We start from the raw sequence: 16,105 nt of genomic DNA on the forward strand, positions 1-16,105 counted from the left end.
GTAGGCTAAAAGAAATGGGCAGGGAAAGAGTGAGCCTGCAGAGGCACAGGCTGTGGGTGTTGATGAGTTCCGGTTTTACTCTATAGACAGACTCCAGCCTGCGTGGTGGCTAAACTATACCCTGGGTGTAGAGACAATGAGAGAAAGTATTGATCCATCACTCGTCATGTTGTACTAGCATTATCTTACATAATAAAGGCGGGGTCACCTCGTGGCTAACAGCACGGAGCCTGGAGCCAGACGGCCCGGCTGCAAACTCCTGATTCATCATTTATTAGCTGTGCAATCTCCAGCAAGTTACTTAACTGCTCTCTGCTTCTATTTCTCTATCTGTAAAAGCAGATAATCATGGCCGACCTGCCTAATGTAGTTGTTGTAAGGATTAAGTGAGATAATCCACGTCACGTAGCCCTCTGTAAGCATGAGCTCTTGTCGTTAGTGCTCCCAGGAGCGCTAGGAAACAGGTGTTATTGCTCTCATTCGAAAGAGAAAGTAGCTGAGGCACCAGGAGCTTAAACAAGATTCAAACCCAGACAAGTGACTCCAAAACCTGCTGCTTCCTGAATTTCCCACTGGTTGTGCTTTGATGTGTCCCCCAGCCAGGAGGCAGCAGGGACAGAGTTTTGTTCTTTCCCACCTCTCATTTCTCAAAAGCTCTCTGCTCCCCTAGCAGCCTCGTACAACGTCCAGGCTCCCGCTGATACTTGCAGAGGTACAATGCGGGGGATCACTGTAAAAATACTAACACCTGGTGTTTTTCTGAGCCTGTGCAAAGTGTGCATCTCAGAGGGTAGAGTCCTCAGGGGAGACTGAAAGTCTCCGGGGTCTGAAGCTGCCTTGAGCGTGGGCCTCCATGAAAGCCCTTGGTGTGTCCTCTTGCCCATCTTTCTGCTGCAGTTTATTGACATCAGCTTTGTGAACCCGTGAGTTACATTTGCAGCATTCTGAGGCCGAAAGCGTTCCTGTAAATACTCCATGTAATTAATTATAAACAAAGCAGCCAGCCAGGAGCACAATGCCCAAACAAATCCTTAGCAAGCCTCATTGTGTGCTCTTTACCTCTCCTCTGCATTTCTATCCATCCAAGAGCTTCAAAAGTGTAATCCCCAGAGGAATTAGCCTCTAACACACTCACCGGGCAGTGTGAGGAACTTCCCAGACTAGATTCAGACTAGAATCCCCACTTCTCATCTTTTGTATAAAACAGGATGTCTTTGGAATTCTTCTCACTGCAACAACAGCTTTTCTGGTAGAACTAAAAATGGCAAAGGCAGCATCTCCCAAGGTGTTTCTGTAGAGCACGAAGACCACAGAGTGTTAATACCTCTCATAGGAGGAGAAGGGGCTCTAGGTCAAAAGTGTTGGGTAAATAATGAGCTGAACACACTTCTCTACTGCAGAACTTTCACGCTGTGACTTTCCAGGAAGCAGAGAAATTATGCTGTGCTTCCAGACTTTTTAGACTGTGGAGTTCTTTTTAGACTGTGGAGTTCTTCCTTCTCAAAGCAACACATCCCAGAACATACAACTCTGTGTGTCATGTACCCCCTTGGCAGGCTGGGGAAGCTGGGGATCCCTTCTCAGAATAACGTGTTTTTTTTTTTTTTTTGGGGGGGTGGTATGCGGGCCTTTCACTGCTGTGGCCTCTCCCATTGCAGAGCACAGGCTCCGGACGCGCAGGCTCAGCGGCCATGGCTCACGGGCCCAGCCGCTCTGCGGCATGTGGGATCTTCCCGGCCCGGGGCACGAACCCGCGTCCCCTGCATCGGCAGGCGGACTCTCAACCACTGCGCCACCAGGGAAGCCCCAGAATAACGTTTTTAAGTGCAAAAAATAAAACACATAGGATTACAAGGAAACCATTTGTATCAAAACCAAATATCACATTACTAAAAATATTATGAAATATTTAAAAATGGGCATGTATTAATATATGTATTTCTTTTTTTAATGGATCTAATAATTACAGGTGTTTCAAAGTACTCATGGCCATAAATGATATTTCAAGATAAAGTCATTCCTCATTATTCACAAATTCTATATCTGTGAATTCACGTACTTGCTAAAATTTATCTGCAACCCCCAAATCAATACTCATGGCATTTTTGTGGTCATTTGAGCGATGAGAAATTTCAATCACCTGACCTGCACGTTCCCAGCTGAGGTTGAAAAAGGCAGGGCTCTGCCTTGTTTCAGCTCTCACACTGTAAAAAAAAGATGTCTTTTTCACGGTGTATTTACTGCCACATTTTGGACACTTTTATGCTTTTCGTTGGTGACTTCACTGTTTAAAACGGTCTCCGAGTGCAGTGCTGAAGTACCACCTTGTGTGCTTAAGTTCAGGAGACTGTGATGCGCCTTATGAAGAAAATAGATGGGTAGTTAAGCTTCATTTAGATGCAAGTTGTCGTGCTGTTGGCTGAGTTCAACATTAACTATAAATTAAATAAGGTGTCTTTAAACAAAAACCACACATTAAAAAAAGATTGTGTATTGATTGGTTGATGATAATGTTGTGACCAGAGGCTCACAGGAATGTAAGCCCGTATTTCCATCAGGCACAGTGGTTCAGCGTTTGCTAATTCAGTATTCAAGGTGACTATAGCACATAACTGTCCTGAGTAATGAGAATTGACTGTATCTGCAACAAATGTAATGTGATGTGAAAATATTTGTGACAGACAGCTATGAATACAGTTGCAAGCATACAGTGTTTTGTAAAAAAAAAATACAGTGTTTTGTTGCCTACGTTCATAATTAAAGGAAATGGTGAATTTTACTTAGAGGGTAGTAAAGACAATTTTTCCCATTCAAGTTCATAGGCACTCTTAATTCTGGGAGAGGGTGGTTCCCATAGACTGCAGTTCAGAATCCCTTCTTTAGTGGGACTAACTCAGGAGAGGGTAGAGCGGGGTAGCTGGTGAAAATTCCTGGGGGCTCCAGTCCCTGCTATGTTGTGGGTCAATAAGTCTCAGATTTTTTAGCTGATTTGCTCTTGCTGGGGGGGTCTGAATTTTTTTTCCACCAGGTCCTGAACCCAAAAGGCTCTATGATAGTTCTTGATAATTATTCATGTGGAAAATGAAGAGTCCCATTCCAATAGCAAAGGGTAAGAGAGGTCTTTAATCTGAAAATAGGAGAAACAAATGACAATATAGTATTGGGGCGTTTAGATGAAAGTCATGTCTTCTGACCAAGGGTGTCCAGAAAGGAAAGCATCCCCTGTGTTGATTGCTTTTCTTTCTTACCCTTCACACCACAAGGAGTATGATTCAACAGGGCTAATTCAAATGTGTCAAAAAGAGGCTTTTTTTCCCCCTAAATAGCAAGATATAAGGAAGTGTGCCCTGGAGAGCAACTCTAATATTCATTCATTAATTCAATCAGTACTACTTATTGAGCATCTTTCATGGGCTAGGCATTGTTGTAGGGCTGTTGATACAGGAGTGAACCTGACTGGCCTGGTTCTCATCTCCTGGAGTTTCTGTTCAGGTTCTGGCTCTTCTCTCCAGGAGGCCAGTCCAGGAAATGGGGAAGGGGATGGAGAGGGGTGCAAGCCACCCCAAGAAGGTCCTTCAGGTGTCTGCCAAAGGACAGCACTCATACACTATGATTCTGAAAAATTAGAGGCTGAAGACAGTAGCTCAAGGGGCACCAGTGCAGAAATACTGGATAGAAACTGTCCCCCATGGCTCTACCATAAATTCTGGACACACAGAAGCTATCAGAAGTATATACAACACCTTACAGGGACAGAATATCCCCAAGCCAGAGAGAAAGACATGGTTGAATCTCAAAGAAAGAACATGTCTGATGGGAGTACAGAAAATGGAGGCAGAAGTGGACAGTCCTCACCCATGCGCTCCCAATCCAGGGAAGTGGGCCTGGCCTGGGACTCCAGTTCTCATGGAGACAATGGTGATACCTAGTATTTCGTGCAGCATTAGTGTTTTATAAAAAAATTGAGATGGGAGCACCATCTTCTCCCACCCTTTGATTTCTTGGTGCTTTGCCCCAGGAATGAGGTCAGGGCTCAGAACCCAGGTACCTCCATCCTCCCATCTGAACTTGTTCAGGTGGACAATGAGGAAGATGGAACTGGTTAAATTATCCCCAAGGTGGGGGGTTCAGTCTTAAGAGAATTTAAACAGGAAAAAGATGGCAGGGACAGATGACATCTAGGGTGGGAGATGGAAGTGTTCGGGCTCGGGAGGTGGTCAGGCTCAAGAGGATCCAACCTGGGAACCCCCTCCCTGTACCTTCCAAATCTCCCTATACACTCCCTCTAGTTTCCCCCAACTTTTAAAATAACTATATTCCTTCAGGGCCTTCTGGAAAAAGATCAGGGCCTAAAATGAATTCTCCGTCCCCCCAACAACAGCAAAAGCAATACAAGATTATTGACTTCACTAGTACTCGGAAATAAAAATTAGAATAGCAATAACTTGGAAGCATTTTAAACGGGGGGGATTGAATAGAATTTTCTTAAGGAATACAAAATTTTAGTGCACTGTTCTCTGGGTATATTTTGAGCCTAAATGATTAAGATTTCAGATTAAAAAAACAATAACAACACTGCAACAAGTATTGGTATTTTAGTCCTTAGAAATAAGATGGGATGTTGGAACACCAAAACCAGGAGGAGATGGATATACCAGGTGTCCACAGCCCCACACCTCCACACCTCACACCTTCAATCTATACTCCGAGTTTGTATTTCCTGCTTGAAACAAGCAGCCTCCTGGGGGCTTGTTGGTCCTCTGTTGATCGGCCTCCTGGGGACATGTGCTGGTCATGCTGAGCCAAGGATTCTGCCCAGGTGAAAGAAATTAATGGGTTCACAACATTTTAAGTGTGTTGGCCTCCCAAACTGAAGTTCACACAAATCTGGCCAGTTCATCTTGTGAGTAGAGGTGGATTTACCATAAGTCTAAGAAAGATTAAATTTTAGGGTTCCTTCCAAAGCCCTGGAAAGGGCCCCAACAATGAGTTCACATGGTCCTATGCTTTGTAAAATTTGCAAAAGTAAGATATTTTAAACACTATTGCTTCCTCTCTGTCACAATTTCCCTTATATCCAGTGGCTCTGGAAAAGCCATGGGAATTTTGGGGAAGTTGAAATGGAGATCTGTTTAGGCTGTATTTAGGTTGGACTATTTATGTGGTTAGCTGTCATTTCTGTGCACAGTTACGGTACCGCTAGCCATCCTGGTGCAGGAAAGGGCTTCCAGGTATGCCTCTTTTGTCTACCAGCACCGTGACAAAGGTTCAGGGATAGTGGTCAGATCACAGTATGAGAGTGTCCTATAGCTCCCGGCACAGGAAGTGTGTGGATCGTGGAGGAGAAACACGGTGTGAAATGCACAAAGCCAGAAGCTAGTCTGTGGTAAGGTCTTCCAGTCATTGATACGATGAGTGGGAGATTTGGTTCACACTGGTGCCTAGCCAAAATAGAAGTATTAATATCTCCCTATCAGGAATAAACAAATAAATTTAAAAATAATAAAATAATAAAGCATACATAATTATACACACACTGTCATTATAATTTTGTCTTTATTGAGACAAAGATTTGGGTGCTGGTGGTTTATTTGGGAAGCCATCCCCAAAAGTGGGAAAGGGGAAGTGAAGAGAGTGACACTAGGCTCTTAAATGGGAGAAAAGCATTTTGCAAAGATGCTGTTGAAGAGGGGCCTGTGAGTTTGTGACACAGCCGCCCCCATAACCATTTCTTGAATGAGTTTACCCAAGTTTCTGCCTTCCTGAGCTCCCCAGGAGCAGGTGTCCCTGAGGACTTAGTGCCCCCCTTGGTCTCCAAACACCTGCTCAATCTGGGGGTTGAATGGATTCTCCTTTCCCAGGACCTGGGGCCACTGGAGCTCCACCTTCTTCCAGAAGCGATCTGCCAACAGCTGTAAAGCCACCTGCAAGAGAGAACCCAAAGGAGGAGTAAAAGGGAAATAACAAAGTAAAGAAGTTACCAGCAAGATTTACTCTATTCCTTGTGCAGTGGACAGACTCTAGGATGGTTCCCCAGGATTCCTACCTTTGGGTCTTTGTATGATCCCCTTCCCTTGATGTGGATGGAACCTATCATTTGGTTTTAAGCAATAGAACATGGTAAAGGTGAAAGAATGTCCGTTTGGTGATTATGTTACATTATCTAAGGCTCTGCTTTGCTGGCAGACTTGCTCTGGAGACTCGCTGATGGGCTGATGATGTAAGAAGCCATGTTGGAAAGCCCACATGGCAGGGAACAGAGGGTGGCCTCCAGCTGACATCTAGTAAGAAGTTGGGTCTTCAGTCCTACAACCACAAGGAGATAAATTCTGCTAACTCAAGTGAGTCTGAAATCAAATCTTCCCCAGTTGAGTCTCCTGGTGAGAATGTAGATTTTAGCCTCTGAGACTCTAAGTAGAGAACCCAATTAAACTATGCCAGCACTCCTGACCCACAGAAACTGTGAGACAACAAGTGTGTATTGTATTAAGCTGCTACGTTTGTGGTAATTTGTTATTTAGTAATAGACAGCAAATACACTTTCTCAGAAAGGCATTTATTCACTTACCTATGGATAGCTAACACTTACTGCAGGCTTAAGGCTTGGGTTTTGGAGGTGAACAGGATGAATCCTTCCTTGAAGGAACTCCCAGTCTAGTGAGGGACCCAGACATGCAGAATGACACCACCAAACCCACAGGGAGGACTGTGAGGGATGCACATGGCTGGAAGGGGAAGAGGTGGCAATTCTGCTGGATGCGAAGAAAGGATAGGTCCTCTCTGAAGAGTGTGATGGCTGAGCTGAATTTTCAAGGAGGAATTCACCAGATGGATCATGAGGAAAGCAGTGTACGTGGTAGAGGACACAGCACATGCAAAAGCTTAGAGACGTGGAAGAGAAAGTCATGGAGGGGGACTACGGGTGCCTGGGAGATGAAGCTGAACCGGTCCCCTGGCAGGGCTGGGCTCCTGAAGGAGGCTGTGGGCACGGAGAGAGTGGTTGGAATGCCAGGGTGTGGAATGTACAGGCTTAATTCACAATAGGCTTGTCCCTCTCTCTCTTGGCCTGATGCCCGCTCTCTGGTTGCATTGTTGTATGTCCCTTTATTCACAATGTCAGCAGGATCCATTCTTGGTTGTTCGGTCCTCTGGCTTGTCATTAACATGCCTTTGATGAGGGGTCTTTCTCTGCAGATAATGCCCTCATTTAGCAAATGGGCCCTGGACAGGCCTTCAGGCCCCAGATGGCTACATCTCCATGGGAGGGGGGTGTGGGGGGGTTAATGCTGAATGATAAGAGAAACGTGACTGCTGAAGGCCTCAGAGGGGAACACACTGTTCAGGGCAGATGCTCAGGGATGTAGCTGACTTTATACAGAAGCACATGGACATTGTCTTCAAAGGGCACATGCTCTTCATCATTCCAGCAAGCAGTGCAGCCAGCTCCCTGCGTGATGCTGGGCAGCCCTCTTCAGCCTTCTTCTCTGGGCTGAAATTCTCTCATTTGCAAAATGAGTAAATGATCTAAAGACTTTTCTGGGTCTAAATTGTGTGTAAGATTTTAGCAGTTATTAGAAAAAAATAGAACTGGTTGAGTCGATACATTAAATATCCCCAGTATTTTAATACATTCCTGAGCCTTCTGAGGTGGACCCCAAATTCCATCTATCCAACAATGTAATCTTGATCATATCCATGTGGTGTCTAACACACATACACACCCCACTTGCCACCAACACACACAACACGTACCACATACCCCCCCCCCACACACACACACCACCACCACCCCCCGCCCCAGACCTAAAGAGGCTGATTGTCAAGCCAGCAGGTTTCCAGGAAGGGCCTGATCATCTCTCACACTATAAGCAGTCATGTCTTCAAAAACAGAGGACTGGTTTTGGGCTGTTTTTCCTGCTACTTCTCAACAAAGTAGGCTGCTTCCAAGTCTGTGGAAAATTACTGGTTCTTCTTTTGTTTTTTGCCTTTCACTTTGATATACCTAAGCAGTCTTCCTAACAATTATGTGGTACCAATACATTTGTAGTCATTTATTTCCCAATGTGAATTAATAGAGGAGGAGATGGGGGTGAGGATAAGCAGAGGAAAGTTAAAATAAAAGTTAAAATAAAACTATTTGGTTTGAAAGCAATTAGTTGGCTGTCACTCTAATGGAGACTAAAATATTCATGTGTGCATTGCCAATATTTTGGGTCTAAAATGAGAATGGTATTGTTATTACTAAACTAGATACTTGTGATAAAATGACCTAATATAATTGTTCATTCATCTGAGAAACATTTACTGAGCACCTATTGTGGGCTTCTTATAACCAACCTCCTCTTGTAACTCCCATGATGCTCTGCACAGGGCAAGGCCCAGTCATCCTCATTACTCCAAGCGAGGTGTTCCTTGAACACAAATATCTTTTGTGCTTCCTTTTTCACAATTAAAAATATTAAAGCAATATCTATTCATTTGGGAAAAAATTAAAGGACAATTAAGCAAAAAGAAAAACAGAAAAAAATTTATCTTAATTATAATAGAGATAGTCACTGTTAACATTGAGCCTTTCTGAGGCACACACACATGCACACACACATACATTTGATCCCTCTGTAAATATTTTATAATCTGCTCTTTTGGAGGTATAATTTACACACAGTAAAATGAACTCTTTTTGGTAAACAGTTCCATGAGTGTTGACAAATGCATTCAGTTGAGTAATCATCCCAACAATCTCTAATCTGCTTTTTATTTACTTTGCTCTATATTACAAACATATTTCTGTGCCACTAAAAGTAGATCTGTATCGTTTTTATGTGAGGCATGATATTCCATCAGATACATGCAAGCTAATTTATTTCACTGATGCATTTTTTTCGCACACATCTCCCTAACATTTGTCCTCAGGACAGGGGTGGAGACAGTTTCCTGTTGCCAGTGTGCCCAACATCTGCAGCCCAGGAGGGGTTCACAGGCTGCCTCATTTACTAACCCTACTAGACATGCGCACGGAAAGAAATCTGGTCCAGCAGAACGCTAGGGAATGTGGAGTTCTGGTTAAGTGGAATATTCTGGTTAACAGGGTTAGGCCCTTCCTTGTCTCTTCCTTTGCAGTTGATTCAGCTGCCTGTGCTCTTGAAGGGCCCCAGCTGCAGAGTCCAGATGGTGGCCACACTGGCGGTGCTGCTTTTGTCTAGGTGCCACTCAGTTCTAGCAGGTGTGGCCCTTCCTCTGGGTAAGTCCACATCTGATGGGCACTGGTGCTGTTCTGCAGGCATCCCTGCAGCTCCAGTGCTTCTGTGGGGGCATTGCCACCCACCCATCTGTCTACTGCTGCTACTCAGAAGCCCTCATGGTGGCAGAACCATGTGATGGTCATTGGCCCACTGTGAAGTTTTCTCTTTGAAACTCTCATAGAAGGGGTGACAAAGTAGGGCAACTTAACACCCCATTGTCTTATGTAAGTCTTTGGTGAAGCAGCTTTTTCAGTTTTTACTTGCAGCCCCTGATCTCCCTAGGATTCAGGCATGAGTCCACGGAGAGGGGAGTTGGAGGGTAGGGACCTGGTGCCATTTCTTGATTCAGCCCTTGGTGACAGCCACCATATGGCTTCTAGAATTTCTCTCCCTTCTAATGACAATTTAAAATTGCGCCACGCTTCTTTGCCTAATCATGTTTGTATTTATGATGAGTTCTAAACCAAGAGAGTACCGGGTCCTCCAAGAAAATATACCATGTCAGATCCAGCCCACATGTTCATGATCTGCTCACATATCCAGACATGATAGAAGCCCAGCAGTGGTCATAGCTGGACATCATCTGTGATTCCTCCACATTCCCACTTTGTAAGCTAACTGTATTATTTTGCTACAAAAATGGAACTCTTTAGTAAGACAATCATAAAAACAAACCCTGAACAGTAACTACATTTTTGTAATATTTTTAAAGAATAAATGCAATTCAGAGCAAGAGTATATAGATTTCACCAACAACTTATCATGACTGATACCTTTTAAGTTGAACTCTTGCTAAATTTAACTCTGGGGTTCTACCAGACCAAAGTAAAAAATCTACTGTGAATTTATTTTTCTTGAAGGGAGAACAATTCCAGGCTGTCTTGTACGATTGCTTTTAAACACCTGCAGGGAAGCCCTCACCACAGGGAAGGCACAGTTTTACTTCTCTGGCCTCTTAATCTGTCCAGAAACACAGTCTATTGGACCTGGTTACTTTTGGTCCCAATTAATTTTAAATTTGTAAACTTACAACATGACAGTGGTATAAGACATATTTAAAAATATTTAAGGAAAAATGTTACGTTTCCAGCTCAAGCCTGTCTGTGCTGGTTCAGGGTGCCACCACCAAAACCACTGCTGCCAGTTGGTGTATAAAGCAAACTAAACAAACATGGTCCCTGATGCATGGGAGGGCCAGCCTAAGTGTCTGTTATTTGAGGGTTCCCTGGCCCAGGAGGCCCTCCCTCCTCTCTCTCCCCACTGCCAGCTTAACTGCCTTTTTTGAGGGGCTCCACCAGTCTGTCAAGGACCTAGGGTCCCAGGGGCTTACATGTTGAGACAAATAAAGACCTAGAGACTGTTAACTTATTTAAAGCCAATCCACTGGTTATATATCTGATGTCTGCCACCAGCAGTGTATAAGGATCAGGGCTCAAGAAAGAAGAGGGGATTGATGTCATGGAAAATTCACTGCCTGTAGGAAGAGTTTTAAGAGGATTGGTTTCAGTTGCTACTTCCATGAGGAGGGGAGAGGAGAGGAGGCTGTTTTGCAGAGAGCTTTGTTGGGCAAAGCTTCTAAGGCAGGAGGTATCAGGAATGTTTAGCTAGGTGGTCTCAGCATAGCCAAGGAAAGCAGACTTGTATGTTCGTGGCTCTTTCAACGTTTTCTGTTTACTATTGTCTGATTTTAGGCCTAGAGATCTTTTACGTGCCTTTTCAGATACTTAACTTTGCAAAGATTTTAAAAAGTGAGTGTTTGAACAGGTAGAATTGCTACAGCTTCAACAGGCCACAAATCTGGGTCTCGGGTCTTTGCAATGACATTTCTTTTCTAAGAAAAACTTTCTTTGCATTTTGTCAGCAGTTTGACTGCTATTCCCAACTCTCGGATACACCTGCTCTCTCTGGAGGCATCTAGTGATCTCCTAGGACTTCTTTCCAGCGGGTCCTGCTGAGATGGGCAATGGTTCCCACTTTGTGGTAGTCACAGCTGCGTAATCCCTCTCCTTTGAGTGTGGTAGGACTTGTAACTTGCTTTTAACTTCTAAAATATGGCAAAGGTGATGGAATGTTACTCTGTGATTAGGTTACGTAGTGACTGACATAACTGGCAGACTCTCTCTGTTGCCATTTTGCACTCATTGATGAAGCAGGTGGCTCAGGTGGCCTCTGAGCAACAACCGATTAGGAACTGAGACCCTCAGTTCAACAGGTCTCGAGGAACTACATTCTGCCAACAAATTTGAGCTTCCAAGTCAAGCTTTCTGATGAGACCCAGCCCTGGCAGGCACCTTGATGGAAACTTGGGAGAGTCAGTGGAGCAGGATACCCAGCCTATCTATGCCTGGATTCCTGGCCACAGAAACTGTGAGACAAGAAATGTGTCTCCGGGGCTTCCCTGGTGGTGCAGTGATTGGGAGTCTGCCTGCCGATGCAGGGGACATGGGTTCGTGCCCCGGACCGGGAAGATCCCACATGCCGCGGAGCGGCTGGGCCTGTGAGCCATGGCCGCTGAGCCTGAGCGTCTGGAGCCTGTGCTCCACAGCAGGAGAGGCCACAACAGTGAGAGACCTGTGTACCGCAAAAAAAACCAAAAAAACAAGAAATGTGTCTCTTACACTGTTGGTGGGAATGTAAATTGGTACAGCCATTATGGAGAACAGTATGGAGGTTCCATAACAAACTAAAAATAGAGCTACCGTATGACCCTGCAATGCCACTCCTGGGCATATATCTGGAGAGAAACATGGTCTAAAAGGATACTTGCACCCCAATGTTCACTGCAGTACAGTTTACAATACCCAAAATATGGAAGCAGCCTAAAAGTCCATCGACAGGGGAATGGATAAAGAAGATGTGGCACATATACAATGGAATACTACTCAGTCATTAAAAAGAATGAAATAATGCCATTTGCAGCAACATGAGTGGACCTAGAGATTGTCATACTGAGTGAAGTAAGTCAGACAGAGAAGAGAAATATCGTATGATATTGCTTATATGTGGAATCTAAAAAGAAATGATACAAATGAACATGTTTACAAAACAGAAACAGACTCACAGACTTAGAGAACGAAGCTATGGTTACTGGGGCAGGGGGTGGGAAGGGTGGAGGGAAGGGATAGTTACGGAGTTAGGGATTGACATGTACACACTGCTGTATTTAAAAAGGATAACCAACAAGGACCTACTGTATAGCACAGGGAACTCTGCTCAATGTTATGCGGCAGCCTGGATGGGAGGGGAGTCTGGGGGAGAAAGGATACATGTGTATGTATGGCTGGGTCCCTTTGCTGTGCATCTGAAACTATCACAACATTGTTAATCAGCTATACTCCAATATAAAATAAAAAGTTAAAAAGGAATGTGTGTGGTTTTTAAGTCATTTGGTATGCAACAATAGATAACTAAAATACCTTCTCAGTCTTAATTCTCTTTGATCTTTATTTTTCTTCATAATTTGATCCCTTGGGTCAATTTCATCCCTGCCAGTGTCTCCTGCTCTCAGCTAGAAGCTGGTGATTCCCAAACCTGTGTCTCCTGAGATCAGAACCCATAAATACGATCTAATGGCTGGATACTGTGCAGGAACCCCTAATTCAGAATGTTCAAATCTGCTCCTTCTTCTGAGTTCCTTCACTTTATATTTTCACCTCCCTTCATCCAGTTGTTGAATCCTGTGAGTCGTCTCACTCCCACCCACCAAATCCAATCAATCAGCAAGTCTAGCCTTATATATATTTCTTAAAATTCTGGTTCTACACTTTGGAAATGAGATGAAAATGTAAAGCGGTTGTCAGTCTATTGATATACAAGAATCTTTATATGCTTATTTATTTTCCATTAAAATATAAGAATTTAGGTGGTGAATATAATCTGGCTTAAAAATTAATATCTATCAATCATAAATTTGAACTGTTCAACATAGCCCATATTTATACGTAAACTTGTCTGCCTAAGAAAACTGGAGCAGTTGAATCAGTAGTGGTTACACACTCCCCCCCCCTGCTTCTCTAGCAGGGTTTTAGGAAGAAATAGGCCAATAAAATAAAGCCTGCTCACTCCTTGGTGGTGAGGGGCCAGTATCAACTGTTTTTGCTCAGATGTACAGGATTGGTGAGGGGGCACTTGAAAAAGGTCCGAGTCTACTCTTTTGGTTGGTATTATGTCTGTGCCATAAGGATGAGGTCCTGAGACTCAGCCTTGCCCATCTGACTCTTTCAAGATGGAAAAGATGTGGACTCCCATAGCTGCCCCATGGTCTAGAAGGATCCCTTCACACTGCTTCTGCTGTAGGGTACACCATCGGGAGGCAAGTATGCAGGGCCATCCAGCGGCCCCTCTTCAAGTCACAACCCTGTCCTGATGGTGCTCACATCTGTATCTCCAGCTCAGATCCCTTCCTGAGCTCTAAGCTCGTATATTATCTGCTGCAGGGACATCCCCATATGGACGTCCTAGAGGCTCTTTAAATCCAACATGTACCAAACTCATCCTCAAACCACCCTATCCCCCTAAAGGTATTCTTGACCTCAGCAGGCAATGAAATCATCTATCCAGTTTCCCATGTCACTAAAGAAGTATAATGCTTAGCATCTCTTTCTCTTTCACCTTGACATCCAATAAATGACCATGTTCTGTTGATTCAACTATCCGAATCTCTCCAATACAGGCCCTTCTCTTTCTCCTCACTAGCTCTGTTCAGGTCATCACCCTCTTGTGCACAGGAGTGTCCACACCCCTGCTAGACCAAACCGTTCTTCATGCTGCTACCACAGGTATCTTTGTAGAGAACAAGTCTAGGTATTTTTCCCTCTTGCTGAAAAACCTTCAACGGCTCTCTGTTCTCCACAGTTGAAAAGGTCAAACCCCATTCAGACCTTATGTGACCTGTCCCTGAATATCTCTCTTGCTCCTTCTCTCTCCACTCCACTCTCGTGTTCTATGTCCCAGCCACACTGAAGCACTTTTATTACCTCCAATGTGCCATGCTTCCTTTTGTATTCAGGTCCTTGCCCCTGCACTTTCCTCAGCTCAACACTTTCTGCAGCCCCTCCCCTCTTCCTTTCACTTGACTAGTTCATGGTCTTCGTTCTGAGTTCCCTCCTCTGAAAATCTTTTCTTGCACCCCTCTCTCCCATTCCGTCCCCCATAATGCTCCCATAGCATCTGTGCTTGCACAGTTTGGAGGCATTGACTACTTTTTACATTTAATTATCTATTTATTTGTCATTCTCCCACTCTACCCTATAATCTCCTTAACCAGCAGGGGTGGTTTCCTGTTCACCCTTCTCACTGTGTTTGATACCGCGTAGGCACTCAATAGACATTCTAGGATGGCAATTTGCTATCTAGATTGCTCAGCTCAACATACATGATAACTAGGCAGGCTTTAGGCATATCTATCCATTGTCACCCACTTTAGATGTGGCTCCACCACTGTTGCCCACTCTATCACCCACTCTCAGCATGTAAACAAATCTCTCAAGAATAACATAAGATTATGACACACCGATTTTCAGCTTTTGACTCTGTTCTCAACAATTAGTTAACGGTGAAGCTGTTTGAGTGCAAGAAAGAGCCCCAATTTGACAGACCTTGAACCCTAATACTATTTTAAGAGTCAGGGACAGAATAGTCTTTTGATAGATCAGACAAATATGTCCCAAGGGATACAACAAAGCTGTCTTTGACTCTCTTCTTTTTAGTTTGTTCCTCATTGCTCTCTCTCTGACCATCTCCTCTCGTCCCCATTCTCTGTAGAATCAGAAGGGTAAAATTATGTAATGTACAAAGAATGACAAGAACTACTACCTAATTATTGCCAGAAAGCAGGTCTCCACATTAACTATTCTAAAACCAAAGACATCATTTTTTTTGGTGGGAGGGCAAACTCTAATATTTAACCAGCTTCTAGCCAATAATTCTCTTGGATCAACCCATCCAAGTGATACACAGGAAACAGATATTCTGAGGTGCATTACTTAGATTGTTTGGGTTGTTGTTACTTAACACAGTAAGATGCGCATTTACTACTCACTTTAAAATTTACCCAGCATCTGTGAGACTCTACTCTCCATCCATCTGATCTTGGAGTGGCACTCTTTTCTTTTTAATTAATTAATTAATTTTTATTTTTGGCTGCATTGGGTCTTCGTTGCTGCATGTGGGCTTTCTCTAGTTGTGGCGAGTGGGGGCTACTCTTCATTGTGGTGGTTTCTCTTGTTGCGGAGCATGGGCTCTAGGCTCTCGGGCTTCAGTAGTTGTGGCACGTGGGCTCAGTAGTTGTGGCTCGTGGGCTCTAGAGCGCAGGCTCAGTAGTTGTGGCTCACGGGCTTAGTTGCTCCGTGACATGTGGGATCTTCCTGGACCAGGGCTTGAACCCGTGTCCCCTGCATTGGCAGGCGGATTCTTAACCTCTGTACCACCAGGGAAGTCCCTCTTCCTTTTCTTTTGAGACAGTTCTTAGCCCTGCCCATGGGTACTCATGGCACCTAGAGCTCAGGGGGAGGGAGGACTATGGTTCCCTTCATGTTTCTTAGGGGATGATCAGCCCTTCCTGTAGCCTGGCTGACCATGGAGATCAAGGCTACAAGGAGTGCTTCTCACTGTTTGGACGCTTGTCAATGCCACAAAGGCCGTATCAGAAAGACAATAACCACAGAGGATTGCCTGTGGGGAAATGGCCCATCCCTCTTGCAGGGGACTGGCTTTCAAAATGTTAGAAGCAGCAGAGCTACTCCCCCACTTCTTCTTCTATTTTTTATACAAAGAAATACCATGAGCAAGTCCAGTATGTAGAACAGATAAAAGTGGAACTTCCCTGGCTGCAGCCAGGACAATGGACAGGGGAGGGGGAGGGG

At 44.3% G+C, this 16,105-nt stretch overlaps 1 protein-coding gene across 1 annotated transcript in view; it reads right to left on the bottom strand.

Annotated features, from left to right (window-relative positions):
* Positions 1-5,650: 5,650 nt before the first annotated feature.
* AOAH (acyloxyacyl hydrolase) overlaps positions 5,651-16,105 on the bottom strand; it is a 180,101-nt gene continuing 169,646 nt past the window's right edge. Inside the window, exon 21 of the mRNA XM_082632566.1 lies at positions 5,651-5,924. Coding sequence (XP_082488692.1) covers positions 5,796-5,924 — 129 coding nt within the window. The 3' untranslated portion in view covers positions 5,651-5,795. The remainder of the gene's footprint in view (positions 5,925-16,105) is intronic.

The sequence above is a fragment of the Mesoplodon mirus genome (genome assembly GCF_964341445.2).
Source record: "Mesoplodon mirus genome assembly, chromosome: 9".
NCBI lineage: Eukaryota > Metazoa > Chordata > Mammalia > Artiodactyla > Ziphiidae > Mesoplodon > Mesoplodon mirus.